Here is a 15,573-nt window from a genome sequence, read left to right as displayed (position 1 = left end):
CACAGATTCAGATTTTACCAGTTTTACAAGTGTGTGTGGGTGTCTGGTTCTATGCAATTTTATTATCTTCTTAAATTCATATAAACAACCACCATATTCAAGACACAGAACAGTGCCCTCTTGCTATCCCTTTATAGCCACTCATCCCCTCTCCCCTCATCCCTAACTCCTGGCAACCACTAATTTGTCCTCTATCACTACTTTTGTTAATTCAAGAATAGTATATAAATTGATTCATACAGTATGTGATCTTTGGGGATATTTTTTTCTCACTCATCATAATTCCCTTGAGAACCTTCCAAGTTGATCCATGTGTCAAGAGTTCATTACTCTTCCTTGTTATTGTTGAGTCATATCTCATAGCATGGATGTACTATGGTTTGTTTAACCATTTACCCAGTGCACATCCGGGTTGTTTCCAGGTTGGTGTTATTAGGAATATAGCTGCTATAAACATTTATGTAGAGGTTTTTGCATGGACATAGTTTTCATTTTTCTGGGATAAATGCCCAGGAGTGCAATTGCTAGGTCATATGGCAAGTACATATTTAGTTTTTAAAAAGTGGCCTACCATTTTACATTCCCACCAGCAATCAGAATGATCCAGTTTCTCCACATTCTGGTCGGTGTTGATATTTATCACTGTTGCTTTAGTTTAGTCATTATCCTAGGTTGTCATGATATATGCTTGTGGCTTTAATGTTTTTCCCTAATGGCTAATGATGTTGAACATCTCTTCATATTGCTCTTGCCTTCTGTATATCCTCTTCAGTGAAATGTCTCTTCATATCTTTTGCCCATTTTCAATTTTGTTTTACTGTTAAGTTTTGAGAGTACTTTATATACTGCAGATACAAGTCCTTTGTCAAACATGTGGTTTGCAAGTATTTTTTCCCTGTCTTTCCTTTTAGCTTGTCCTTTCATTCTCTTAACAGGGTATTTCTCACTTAAATAATTTTAAAAAATTATTTATTGAACAGTAATTTTCTAAGTAAGCATCTTTAAACCGGGCTAATTAGTGGTTAGAAACTACAGAGTCTAAAGTGTACGTGTTTCTGCTTAGAGTTCTCCATATACAGATATGATAGCACAGAATAAATGATTCATATGTTTTGCCCAATTTCTCTGCATTTTTTCCATAAAAAAATGCTGAAATAACTCACAATATAGTGTCCAAATATCTCTCAGAAACATTCTATCCCTCACCTTATCCTTTTCTCTTTTAACCCTTAAATATTTGTAAAAGGATCGGATTACTCCCTCTCACTTTTTCTGAGGCCAAGGCCCTCAAAGCCTAAGAGGAGGGAAGTTTTGTGCTTTCATGTTAGGAAATCATCATTAATTTATTAAGCTTCACTGAGGTTGTAAATAAAAGTCATATATAACAGTTGATACCACTTCTTCAGACTACTGGTGTCTTATTAAGGAATTTCTTTTTAATTAAAAAAAATTTTTTTCGCCGCACCACATGGCTTGTGGGATGTTAGTTCCCCAGCCAGGGATCAAACCTGGGCCCTTGGCAGTGAAAGTGTGGAGTCCTAACCACTGGACCGCCAGGGAATTCCCTAATTAAAAAAAAAAGAAGATGGAAGTTTTTTTATTTTTTATGGAACTCAAGATATTTTGCTTAATAACGTATGGGAAATATAGAGCAGGAGTTTAATCTTCACAGTGCCAGGGTCCGATTTTTTAAAGATCCCTGTCCAGCAGCAGAGCAAGACAGAGCAAAGTAAAGCTACCTATCCCAGTTGCAGCAGAGGCAGGACACTGGAAATATCTGGGAGGATGTGAGGAATGGCTCCAATCAGCCCATCAGCTACATGATACACCTTGACATTGAGGATTAGAGGCTCTGAGTTACAGAAAAAGGGTGGGGAGCAAGTTAAACAGGAAACAGAAGTCATTTGCTTAGATTGTTGTCTACAACGCTGTGGTCTCTGTAAGAGCTGGGTTATACAGCTTGAACTGAAATAGAAGATTAGTTGAAATCACGATTCCATGTTGGATCAAACAATCCCAAATGACAGACCATTTTATAATGAACACCTTTCTTCCATCATCAAGGATATAGTGCCAGATTATCTACTTTTTTGTTGTTGTTAAACATTATTGTGTGCTAATCAAAAGTCCAGCACTGTGTGGGGCACTGAGAATACAAAAATAAATGAGAAGAGTTCCTGCTTTCAAGAAGTTCACACTCTGGTAGAACAGAGCAAAACGAAACAATTGCAAGATGTGATAGATAATATAATAAAGGCATGTAAAAGGGGGGAATAATCAATTCTGCCTGGGAATAGTAAAGTCATGAGGAAGAGGCATCTGAGCTAGAACTTGCTAGATGTGTTTAAACCAAATGTTTATTTTTCTTCCATTATTATTGTAAAACATTAGAGAAAATTTGGAAAATTGAACTGAGTTTTCTAGGATGAGTTTATCAGGTAAAAGTCTAACATTTTAGAGAAATCAAAATCATTCTTTCATATATTCATTCAGCGAGTATTTATTGCCTCAGCCCCCTGCTCGATTCCAGGAATGCAACAAACAGTTCTTGCCACAAGGCGCTTTCAAGCTGGTGGGATGACAGAGTGATCAAAGACAACTGCCACACAATGTGAAACTGCATAGCAAGCACAGGAGGCTTTGGAAGCACCTGGCAACCTCTAATCTGGATAGACTGAAGACACTGAGATTTACACTGTCAGGCCAGGGTTATATTAAGCACTGTCTTGATTTCATCTATTATTAAATTTGCTGACATTTCAAAATGTGAAAAAGTGAAGTGGAAAAGTATGAGAAACCCCTAGGACTGTGCCTAACTTCGCCAATGAACAAACATTTCAGCACAAATGTAGTAATTCTGGGAGTTACGCCTAGTTTGCCTGCACTTTTCCATTCCCCTTCCCGTTGACAAACAGAGTCTCCTAAGGGTTACCTTGGTAAGATTTAGGTGGGAAAAAGAACGACAGTCCAGCCAAGAGGCCCTCCGCCATAGCAGATGCAGCAAGCGTTGGAAGTCATGTTTCTTCCAAAACTCTTGACCTCCTTCTCTGAGCCCAGTTCTGTGCTAGCTCCGTGCGTAAATGAAGACTAAACGCCTGCAAAGTGGGCAAACGATACAGCAAAGAAACTCACACCGGGTAATCGTAGGGAAAGAAACATTTAACAGTCTTCATATACTCTCATACTTTAATTTAACCCTTATCACAACTGTATCCATCCAGGCGATCAAACAGCTTGCTAGGAGAGACGGTCAGCGACCTGCTCGAGGCCACAACGCTGAGAGCACACAGCCAACGCCCTGCCCCGGGGGCGCAAGCGCCACCGCGCGGCCCGCAGCGGGAGAGCCCCGGGCCTCCGAGAATTCCGGCCCAACACCCAGAACGCGCGGTGGGCGCCTCCGTTTCTCCTCCCCGGTTCTTCAATGGCTAGCAACGCGCCGGGCTCGCCGGGCTTCGTCGGTCTCAGCCGGACGGCCGAAAAGGAGGTCCCTGCGTGGTCTGGGCCTCGCCGCCGCCCCAGGCCCGGCCGACTCCCTGCGTGCTCCAGAGTCGAAGGCGCTCTGAGAAGAGGCAGGTGGCGTCCGGATCCCGCCACGTCTCGGCCCTCGAGGCCCCTTCTGCGCCCCCCAGCACAGGTAAGCAGGCCCGCCCGCCGCCCGCGGCCAGAAGCCGTGCCACCTCGCGCTACAAATGCCTGCGCGGCGGCGCAACCGTGGGCGGTTGGTCGGGCCGCAGGATTTTACCAGTCAGCGCGAGTCCGGGAGGCCCGGAGGCGGCGTTGCGGCGGGGTCGCCCGGCTTGGTGTCCTTCCCAGTCCGTGTGTCCTGCGAGCCCGAGTCTGCGGGGCTCTCCTTCCAGCGGTGCGGGGGCTTCGCGGGCCGGGCGGCGCGGCAGAGATGTGCTCGACGCCGGGGCTGCCGACGCCGGGGGCCTCGCTGGTGCTGCGGGTGTCCTTCGTGGACGTGCAGCCCGCGGTGATCCCCGTGCAGCTCTGGGGGCTGGTGGGCGAGCGGCGGGACGAGTACGTGAGGCTGAGCCGGGAGATCCAGGAAGCGGCGGCGGCCGCGCACGGCCCATGGGCGCTGGGCGGCCCCTCGGCCTCGCCGGGCGAGCTGTGCCTGGTGCAGGCAGGTCTGCTGTGGCACCGCGGCCGCGTAGTCAGCCGGCAGCCGCAGGAGAGCCGCGTCTTCCTGCTGGACGAGGGTCGCACCATCACGGTCGGCGCGGGCTCGCTGGCGCCTGGGCGCAGCGAGTTCTTCCACCTGCCGTCGGAGGTGCTGGGCTGCGTGCTGGCTGGCCTGGTGCCTGCGGGCGGCAGCGGCGGCGTGGGCGGGGCCGAGCCCCAGCACTGGTCTGCCAGCGCCGTGGACTTCCTTAGCAACCTGCAGGGCAAGGAGATGCACGGACGGGTCCTGGACGTGCTGCTGCTCCACCGTCTGGTCCTCCTGGAGGTGCCCGAGCTGTGCCAGCAGATGCAGGAGCTCGGGCTGGCCCGGCAGGTGCCCGACGGCCTTTTCCGCTCCCTGCTCAAGCGCTACCTCTCGGCCACCGCGGCTGTCCTGGGCCCCGGGGCCCCGGTCGTCCCGCGAATCCCGCCCAAGCAGGAGCAGGCTGGCCTGGATTACTTCTACCCCCAGCTGCAGCTGGGCGTGACGGAGCCCATGGTGGTCACCCAGGTGTGCCATCCCCACCGCATTCACTGCCGGCTCCGCAGCTTCTCGCAGGAGGTCCACCGCCTCTCCGAGAGCATGGCCCAGATATATAGGGGTTCCCCCGGGACAGGGGACGAGAACTATACCAGTGCCACCTGGGAGGAGAGGGAGGAGAGCCCAGACAAGCCGGGCTCTCCGTGCGCATCCTGCGGGTTGGATGGACATTGGTACAGAGCGCTCTTGCTTGAGACTTTCCGGCCCCAGCGCTGTGCCCAGGTACTTCATGTGGACTATGGAAGGAAGGAGTTAGTGAGTTGTAATAGCCTTCGCTACTTGCTGCCCGAATATTTTCGAATACCCGTGGTGACATACCCTTGCGCTTTGTACGGACTCTGGGATGGTGGCAGAGGCTGGTCTCGGTCACAGGTCGGTGACCTGAAGGCACTGTTTCTGGGCCAGGCAGTGAACGCAAAGATTGAATTTTACTCTTCCTTTGAGCATGTGTATTACGTCACCCTGTATGGAGAAGATGGGATTAATCTTAACTGTGTGTTCGGAGTACAGTCCTGTTGCTTGGCTGACCGATTGCTTCAGAGCCAGGGAATAGAGGAGGAGGAGGAGGGGGGCGGGGAGGAGGAACCGGAAACAGCTTTTCAGTCTCAGTCTCCTGCTGAAGAAGTGGATGAAGAGGTTTCACTCCCAGCCTTGAGGTCTATCAGGTTAAAGACGAACGTCTTCTATGACGCCCAGGTGGAGTTTGTGAAAAATCCTTCTGAGTTTTGGATTAGGTTGAGGAAACACAATGGCACCTTCAGCAAATTAATGAGGAGAATGTGCAGTTTCTATGCCTCTGCCAGTAAGCTGGATGGTGTTATTTTGAAACCTGAAGCCGATGACCTTTGCTGTGTGAAATGGAAAGAAAGTGGCTATTATCGGGCTATGGTCACCCGATTAGACGACAAGAGTGTGGATGTATTCTTCGTTGACCGGGGCAATTCAGAAAATATGGACCGGTATGATGTGAGAATGCTGCTCCCTCAGTTTAGGCGGCTACCAATGCTGGCCCTGAGGTGCACCCTGGCGGATATTTGGCCTTCGGGAAAAAATTGGAGCCAGGAGGCAATTTCCTTTTTTAAAAAGACTGTGCTGCACAAAGAATTAGTTATCCATGTCCTTGATAAGCAGGATAGTCAGTATGTTATTGAGATTCTTGATGAATCAAGAACAGGGGAAGAAAACATTAGTAAGGTAATTGCTCAGGCTGGATTTGCCAAGTATCAGGAATTTGAAACAAAGGAAAATATTTGCAAAAGTGCCCACCCTCCACGGTATGTTTTAAACCATTTTACTGCAGACAATAACAAAATATCTTCTGCCAAGAAGGAAGTAGAACACAAAGTCAAGAGAGAGGGTGAAACTACAGCTGTTCCAGAAACTGTGAATGACACAACCGTTGTGACAAACGTTTCAACTGGACTAGTTGTACAGGACAAAGAGAAAAGAGGGTCTGTTTATTCTCCTCTTGTACAGAATTTCTTGGACATTAAGCCAGGCTCTTCTTGTAAAGAGGAGCTAGAAGTTGGAAGTACAGTAGGGGTCAAAGTGTCTCATGTTGAAAACCCTGGCTGTTTCTGGTGCCAGCTGACCAGGAACATAGAAGGATTTAAAGCACTAATGTGTAGCATTCAGGACCATTGCAAGAATACAGCTACTCCCTACCAGGGAACCACCCCTGCTTGTTTGGCAAAACGAACAGCAAATGGAAAATGGTCCAGAGCTCTGATTACTGGGGCACAATCTTCAGAGCATGTCAACATCGTATTTGTAGATTATGGAGACAAAGAAACGGTATCTGTGAAGAATATTTATTCAATCAGTGAAGAGTTTCTCAAGGTTAAGGTTCAAGCGTTTAGGTGCAGCCTTTATAATTTAATCCAACCAACGGGTCACAATCCTTTTGTTTGGGATGAAAAGGCAATCCAAGCTTTTAGTGAATTTGTGCATAAGGCATGGGAAGACAATGTAGAATTAAAATGCACAATATTTGCTTTGGCTTCCATTCACGTTGAAGAGCTGTTTAATGTCGTGGATTTGCTAACACCTTTCCAGAGTGCATGCCATTTTTTGGTAGAACAGAGACTTGCAAGACCAGTAAAACTTCAGAAGCCTCTGGAGTCCTCTGTTCAGCTCCATTCTTACTACTATTCTACACATGATATGAAAATTGGAAGTGAAGAATCAGTGTATGTAACACATGTCGATGACCCTTGGACATTTTATTGCCAGCTGGGAAGAAATGCAAATATTTTAGAACAGTTGTCATATCATATTACACAATTAAGTAAAGTTTTGCTGAATTTAAAAACATCTCCCTTGGTCCCCAGCACATTGTGCCTTGCCAGGTATACTGACGGAAACTGGTATAGGGGGATAATCATAGAAAAAGAACCAAATAAAGTCTTTTTTGTTGATTTTGGGAATAGTTATGTGGTAACAAATGATGATCTGCTTCCAATACCTAGCGATGCATATGACGTCTTACTTTTGCCCATGCAAGCCATTAAGTGTTCATTATCTGATATTCCTGATCATATACCAGAAGAAGTTACAACGCGGTTTCAGGAGACTATTTCAGATAAGTCATTGAAGGCTTTGGTTGTAGCAAAAGATCCAGATGGAAGACTGATTATAGAACTATATGACAACAGTATTCAAATTAATGCTAATATTAATGAGAAGTTAGGACTCCTGGGTTCTAAAGGCGGGACAAGAAAAAAAGAAAGTGAATCACTCCTCTCTACACCTGAAACTCTTGAAGCAAAAAAGGAAGCTGTGAAGTTGTCACCTACACAGTATTTAAGTAAATCAATAGAGAACAAATCAGACAGTTTGGTGATCTTAGGAGCATCATACAAACCTAAGATCAGCTCAGCATGTAAGGAAATCAAATTTTTATGCAGTTCAATGAAGACAAACTTAGTCACTCAGTATCCGGACTCTGTGGCAAATAAAAATAATCAAGTGTCTCCATTACCAGTAGAAAAGAAATTAGTAAGTTCGGCTGAGCCCCCTTTGAAAGCCACAAAACTAGAAGCCACTCTTCCAGAGAGAAAAATAGGAGATTCATGTAACAAAGTTTCGCCTCTAAAATTTTCTGAGTTCCCTCAGAAGACTATAACGCCTGGCTTTAAAACAACTGTGTATGTTTCTCATATAAATGACCTTTCAGACTTTTATGTTCAACTAACAGAAGATGAGGCTGAAATCGATCGTCTTTCAGAGAGGTTAAACACTGTTAGAACAAGGCCTGAATATTATGCAGGTCCACCTTTGCAAAGAGGAGATATAATATGTGCTGTTTTCCCAGAAGACAATTTATGGTATCGTGCTGTGGTCAAGGAACATCAACCCAATGACCTTCTCTCTGTGCAGTTTATAGATTATGGCAATGTTTCTGTGGTTCACACCAACACAGTAGGCAAACTTGACCTTGTTAATGCACTATCACCCAGACTGTGCATTCACTGTTCCTTAAGGGGACTTGGGGCTCCTAAGATTTTAAACCACAAGGAAATGATGCATTACTTTTCCCGAAGGACAGAGGAGGCGCAACTGAGATGCGAATTTGTTCAATTTCAAGACAAATGGGAAGTTATTCTTGCTGATGAACGTGGGATCATAGCAGAAGATATGATGAGCAGATATGCTTTCAGTGAAAAATCTCAAATAGGACTTTCTACCCAAATAGTTAAAGGTGCCTGTTCAAAGTCTGTCAACAAAACAGACGTAGACACTTCTGTATTTCTTAACTGGTATAATCCAAAGATGAAGATGATACGAGCTTATGCCACGGTGATCGATGGACCTGAATATTTTTGGTGTCAGTTTGCGGACACAGAGAAACTTCAGTATTTAGAAGTGGAAGTACAAACTGCTGGAGAGCAGGTGACAGCTTGGAGAAGCTGCATCCCCTGCCCTCATATCGGAGATCCTTGCATAGTGAGATACAGAGAAGACGGGCATTATTACAGGGCACTTGTCACCAATATTTGTGAAGATTCTCTTGTGTCCGTCAGGCTTGTGGACTTTGGAAACGTTGAAGACTGTGTGGACCCCAAAGCCCTCTGGAACATCCCTTCTGAACTGTTGGCAGTTCCCATGCAAGCCTTTCCATGTTGCCTCTCAGGATTTAATATTTCAGAAGGTGCATGCCCTCAAGAGGGAAATGACTACTTTTATGAAATAGTAACAGAAGGTATGTTGGAGGTAAAAATATTAGAAATCAAAAGGGATGTTTGTGATATCCTTTTAGCCATCGTTGACTTGAAAAGCAAAGGCGAAAGTATTAGTGAGAAAATGAAGAAATATTCTAAGATTGGTGTGAGTGACAGTGACCTGCCCTATGAAAAAAATGGCGTAGACATAAAGGGAGCTCTTGGGTCCCCCAGTCCCGAAGTTGGACTTCAGAAACCAAGCAGCAAAGCTGGACAAGACAAAGCACTCTGTGTCGAATCACAGACAGGTGAGCTCTTGGAAAGAATTGACAAAGACTTAAACATCATTGAAACCAAACCAGGTAAATTCTTTGTCCCCGAAACTGATAACATTTTTGAAACTTTTGAAAACCCAGGCAAAGATGAAAGTGGCACTGAGATGCTGGAAGGTAAAGTCGAGTGCCATCTGGGTGACAAAGCGAAGTCTGATGATAAGTACCTAATTACAGAATTTAGCACATTGTTACCACATGCCACCGAAACAGAGGAGGCACTGGAACTGAATTCCCTTGAGGTGGAGCTTTCTCCTGATGATGAGTCCAAAGAATTCCTGGAGCTGGAATTCATTGAATTGCAGCATTCCTTAGTTGCAGAGGAGGGGAAAGAAGAGCTGGGCCTGGTGCCTCTGTCTGTGCCTCTTCCCCAAGGCTGTGATCCAGCGGCCAACCTGCCACCATTGGCAGGGCTACTGCCCCTCAACTGTGAAGCCGAGAAACAGCCTGAACTAGAATTACCTACAGCCCAGCTGTGTCTAGAGGACAAAATAAACCCTTTGTCTTTAAGAGTTAGTCAGAAAGCCCAAGAATCCCTGTGTGCTGAGGACGCAAGAAGGTCCAGTTGTGCGGAATGCTTTGATGAGGAGCATAGGCTGTGCCAGCACGGAAAGACCTGCTATGCCAAGATGCAGATTGAAATGAATATCTATAAAGAAGAATTTACAGAACATACATCTCTGTTTAGAGATGCCGTGTCATCGTTGAACTCTGTGTTTTCTGAAGAAGAACCTGGAAGGAAACACAATCACGCTTTACCAGATCATGTCTCGGGTATGTGGGGTTTTTTTTGTTGTTTTTGTTGTTTTTTCCCATTCGCTTTTACTTAACTAAGTGAAAAGTACTTATTTGTTTTAAAGAAAAGAGAATAATTCTTATTTGAACTTTTAAAATGTTAATTTGGGGGAGGGAAGATTAAAACCTGAGAAGAGAATCAGATTTGGATTTTACGAAGGGTATTTTAAACGTGGGTAATTAAGTAGTAAAATCAACGTAAAATAATCCTTTATATGCTGGGTGAAATGCTGAATTATTAATTTTGCTTTTAAAAATAGAATGCTTCAAGTCTGTGCCTCCAAAAAGTAATCACATTTAAAATATAAACAAATCATCTCTAAAATCAAGAGGTTATGTTTTTTGGTAAGTTTTGAAAAATATAGTGTTCCTTTGCCAAGCATAATAATGTAGGCATGAATTTACAGTAGGGATAATTTCAGCACAGGTTTTTTTTGCGGTACGCGGGCCTCTCACTGTTGTGGCCTCTCCCGTTGCGGAGCACAGGCTCCGGACACGCAGGCTCAGCGGCCATGGCTCACGGGCCCAGCCGCTCCGCGGCATGTGGGATCTTCCCGGACCGGGGCACGAACCCGGGTCCCCTGCATCGGCAGGCGGACTCTCAACCACTGCGCCACCAGGGAAGCCCCAGCACAGTTTTAAGAATTAACTGTTTTGCTTCATCATATACCTTGCCATTCGTTTAGAAGCCCTTAAAAAAACGGAGTTAGGGAGCCTGTATTAATCAAGCAAGTTTACAGCCATGAGTAAATATTGGAGAACATTTATTGTCATTAACTTTTTTATAAATTATTTTTGCTGCTATTTTCTTGTCTACTTAATGAGATTTGAAAGTTACACAAAATAGCTATCTTTTAGGTTTATTTTAAAAATAATCAATGTTAGACTTTTTAAGTGTCAATTTTTATATTATTAGATTTGAGCCATTGTACAAAATAGAGAAAACAATAGACTAAGGAGAATGAAAATCATCATAATCCCAGCACCAAGAAATGGCCACTGTGAATGCTATGATGGTGTATATACTTCCTTCCTGACGTTTCTCACCCTTTCTGTGTGTGTCTACTCACATACAGTTTAAAAAACTAACTAGAGGTCATACTGTCATACAGTGTTGAATCCTGCGTTTTAATCCCTTAAATATGCTTTCAAAAATACTTTAGTTTTGTAGTATGCCATCCTGTGGATGTATGGTAATTTACTTAAATACCACCCTGGAGTTTTAGTCCTCATTGTCACATTTTAATAATAAGTAACAGCTTTGTGATAAAAGTGTCTGCTCACTTGTATGTACCATGCTGCTTTGCTGTAGAAATGGCTGTTGTAACCACAGACCACATTACATGTGGCTATAATAGCCAGCTTTAAGTAGTAACTCTCAACGTTAGAAATCAGATTCACATCCTTAAAAAGAAAGCACATCATGGTCGTGTTTTTTGAGGAGAGCGGTAAGGAATTATACAGGGAAGGGCCACTGGAAGAATTTAAAAATAAAATCGAGGGAAGGAGACTTAGAACATGTCGTACCATATGTGATATTGATGATGCGAGAATAGTAAATGCATGTTGGGGAAATGCTTTGCTTGCATATCTTTAAGGAATTAAGAGGTATGCATTGAGTCTTGCTCTGTTCAATTTGGCAGCTCAACCAGAGAACACCTACACTCTGAAAGGATTTCCTGTGGGACCCAAATGTGTTGTGTGGTCAAGTCTAAGAAACACGTGGTCTAAATGTGAGATTTTGGAATTAGCTGAAGAAGGCACAAGGGTATGTAAAACTGAAGTAATTTGTCTCAAAATGTACTTGCAGATTGTTAAGGAAGTTTTACCAAACTTTATCAGACTAGAAAATCCAATTGAATAGATTATTTACCTGCTCATTCCCCGTGATAATTTGATGCAGTGCAAAAATCATTTAAAAAGTTCCTATATAAGCATCCAAGGCTCTTTCATCTCCCTTACTCCCGAAATCCTGTCAGTCACTGAGTTCTGCACTTTCCACTTCTTATCTCTTAGTTAAAACTTTTTATACCTGATGCCACTGTCATGATTAAGTCTCTCATTTCACAGCTAGATGCCTCTAATAACCTTCTATTGGTTTACTTTTAGTCTTTATTCAGTTGATTCTCCACACTGCTAGTGTGAAGTTTGTCAAAAGCAAATCTGACTCCATCATTCTCTTGTGGAAAACCTCTTGGAAACCTCCAGTAGATTGTGTTTTTCCTGTGGTCTGAAAACCACCTTAATCAGAATCACCTGGCACATTTCTTAAATGTATTGATAGATTCCTGGACCTTGCCCTGGCTGGCTGATTGAGAATTTCCAGGGGGAAGGACCAGTAACGTATACTCTTGCACCATGAAAATTTGAGACCCTCAAGTCTAGAAAAGTCATTAACATGCCACAGGAGGTTCTCTGGGGTTGAGCATCCATGTACCTCTCCAGCCTTAGGTCTTACTCCTTTGGGTTTTGTATCTTATATTAGATGAACACCATACTGCTTGATTTCTCTTATATATACTCTTGTGTTTGGCTTCTTTGATATAGTTAATAATGCAGTCCTATTTGCCTGTATTCTGTCCCCTTTCCAAACTGGATAATTTCCACTTATCTTTAAAAGATTAGCCATTGCCTCTTCCAGGAAGCATTCACTAGCATTATTTTCTAAATCTCTCCATCTCTTCACTCCTCTCTGTCCCCTGCCAACAAAAGCTTTATACCTGTGTTGTATTCCTATACCTCCTACTGCAGGAGTCTGTACTTCCTACACTGTATTGTAACTGTCTGCTTAGTGGTCTGTTCCTCCACCAAATTTTGAACTTCTTGAGATCTAAATTTTATGCCTTTGATCTCTAGGCACAGATACTCAATGTACGTTTTTTGAACGGAAGTACCATTGAGTTGAAATGTAATATTGATTTTTAATAAAATCATTTAATTACCTTTCCAAGTATTTCCTTTTAAAAACGGTTGCTGTGGTACATACATCAGTCACAGCTTTTGGAATGACCAGTTTTTACTATTTTTTTTCTCCTGTAGGTTTTGAACCTTTCAAATGGCATGGAAGAGGTAGTGAACCCTGAGAATGTCTGGAATGGTATAGACAAATTGGATAAGAGTCCATGTGAGGTATGGGTTTATGTAAATAGTAATTAATGAGAGTGTTCTCTTTCATTTTGAAAGGTGACTGGAACTATTTCCAAAGCCCTTGTGTTTAGGAATAATAGAGGAAAAAATACTACTATTGTAATAATAACAGTGGAAAATAGCAATAATGCAGTGTTTCTAGATTTTATGCCCAGTATCTCTTATTAATATTTTACTCACTGATTTTCATTTTGGGATTTAAAAAAAGGAAAGTTGTTTGGCATTTGTGACCTTTATGAAATACGTTTGATGCAGAAAATCTGGGAATATGACAAAGTTAAAAAGAGGAAGTATCAATCACCTGTAATACATCCTTCCAAAGGCAAACGGACTGCTCAGTTTGGTTTTCTTAAATAATCTTTCTGTTTATATGGAATATAAATATATCATCTACGTATTTTGAACATGGTTATTTCATTGTACATTCAGTTTTATATTCTGTGTTCTTCATTTAAGATTATATGGTAGGCAATCTCCCATGCTGTTATGATATGTCTAGACATTTGAGTTTATCCTGTTTGCAGTTTGTTGAACTTCTCGCTACAAAATCTGTATCTGGTAGTTCCAGTATCTCGTCATGGCAGGGTTTTCATCTACTGATTGTCTTAAGAAATGATTAGCCTTTCCTCGTTCGTTGTATGTTGAGTAATTTTGGATTATATTCTGAATGTTTTGAATATGATGTTGTAAGACTTTGGAGGCTGTTAAATCTTCTGGAAAATGTTAAAGTTTTTGTTTTATCAGGTGGTCAACCTGATTAGGTTCATACCACAAGTTCTCTCTCTCTCTCTCTGTGTTTGGTGGTTCCAGTGTCAGTTTAGTCTTCAACGTCTTTGCTGTAATGTTTGGGTCTGCCCAGGGCATAAGCCACAGAGGGGTTAGTCTAGAACTTGGACAGAGGTTTATACAGTCACTCAGGTGTTAAAGACTTAGCTATGCTTTTCTTTTCTTGATTCTGTTCTGCATTTGCATCGTTCGGGATGACCTTAGGTTCACATATAATATTAGGGGTTCAAATTTTCCAATTCCTTTCCTCTCTGAGATTTCCTCCATACTTTGAGGCTCCAAGGGTCCTCTCTTATTCAGCCCCCAGGGGCCCCGTTTCCTGGTCCTCTGGCCAGAAAGCATGCTTCTCCCAGTGTTTCCCCATGTGCTGACCAGGCAGCTCTGTTTGACAGGCCTGCCTCTGGTGTGAAGCAGATAGAGAAAAGAGAGAGAAAACCCCCACACCCCACCCCCTGCCTCTCGACCCTTCAGATAACAAAGGGCTGTTTTCCTCAATCCACTGGCCAGCGTCTTCTCTCAGATTTGTAGGTGCCTGCACTGTGACTGCTGTGCAGAAAAAGTAAAACAGTGAAGGGGTTTCCCCCCCACGCCCCACCCTTTAGTATTCGGGGCCTCTTTCCCCACTCCACTGGCTAGAAAGAGGGGATTTCGCTCAGTTTTGCTGCCCACCCCAGCCTGGCAGCTGTGATTTGGCATGAAACTCACCCCTGTTTTGGGTCGTTATTCAAGTTTTTACTACAGTCCTTCTATATTTCTGATCCCATTTACTTTTCAGAAGCCTCAGGTAGTTGCTTTTTGTATTCTTTCCAGAATTTTCCATGGTAATCAGTGTAAGTCAGCTTACTCCATCTTGGCTGCAACCAGAAGGCCATAGCTGCATAATATTACATGACATTACTAGACAATGATTCATTAAACCATTTCTCCTCTTGTTGGACATATAGTGAATTTGTTCACTATAAAAGAATCATTGACCTTCTTCACCTCTTGAAAGCTGAAAATTGGAAAAGGACACTTTAGTCCCTGCATGGAATGCTACAGTGGAGATATTCCAGATAAATGGGTATTTGAAGAATAGAAAATATACTTGCCATTATTCTTCATTATAAAATCAAATTGGCATAGTCTTAATAGGATTTCTTTTTGTTGTTCACCATTTTTCTGGTGTATCTATGGTCCCCTTTCTGATTTTAATTATTTTGTATTTATAATAAAGAAGTGGTAGTAATCCAAAGGTTTCTTTTGTTAGGCTGTATTCCGGACAGTGGGAAAAGATCTTTACTGCCTGTCATTGGATGATACTGTGGTCAAAGGTAACTTGTGTTTTTAAAACAAAATACTTTTACCAACCAGAATTGCCAAGTCTTTAAGGTACGATTACCCTGAATCCCTCAAGTAAAAATGGTTCATCCATTTCCATGGATGTTAGCAGTAGGAAAATAAAAACCACTTCAGCTAAAAATAGTGATAAGTAAACAAGAAGAAGATTTCTTGAAATACAGGGAATTTGTTGATTGAATTAATCTTGAAGGTGTATGATAAATTCATATTTTAAAGGATTTTTTCAGTGTTAGCTCAGATGTTCAAATGATCTTTGTTAAATAATCTCTTGGAATTTCTTTTGAGATTTTTAGTGTATGTGATGATT

At 43.0% G+C, this 15,573-nt stretch overlaps 1 protein-coding gene across 1 annotated transcript; it reads left to right on the top strand.

Annotated features, from left to right (window-relative positions):
- The first annotated feature begins 3,895 nt into the window (after positions 1-3,895).
- TDRD6 (tudor domain containing 6) lies at positions 3,896-15,344 on the top strand. The gene is made up of 4 exons (XM_089918646.1): positions 3,896-9,971; positions 11,636-11,760; positions 13,032-13,121; positions 15,175-15,344. The coding sequence occupies exons 1-4, from the start codon at positions 3,896-3,898 to the stop codon at positions 15,253-15,255; spliced, it is 6,372 nt and encodes a 2,123-aa protein (XP_089774772.1). The 3' UTR covers positions 15,256-15,344.
- Positions 15,345-15,573: the final 229 nt, after the last annotated feature.

The sequence above is a fragment of the Delphinapterus leucas genome, chromosome 10 (assembly GCF_059928025.1).
Source record: "Delphinapterus leucas isolate spDelLeu-1000000601 "Yukka" chromosome 10, BTC_Dleu_Yukka2, whole genome shotgun sequence".
Lineage (NCBI taxonomy): Eukaryota > Metazoa > Chordata > Mammalia > Artiodactyla > Monodontidae > Delphinapterus > Delphinapterus leucas.
This window is presented reverse-complemented; position numbering and strand designations above follow the sequence as displayed.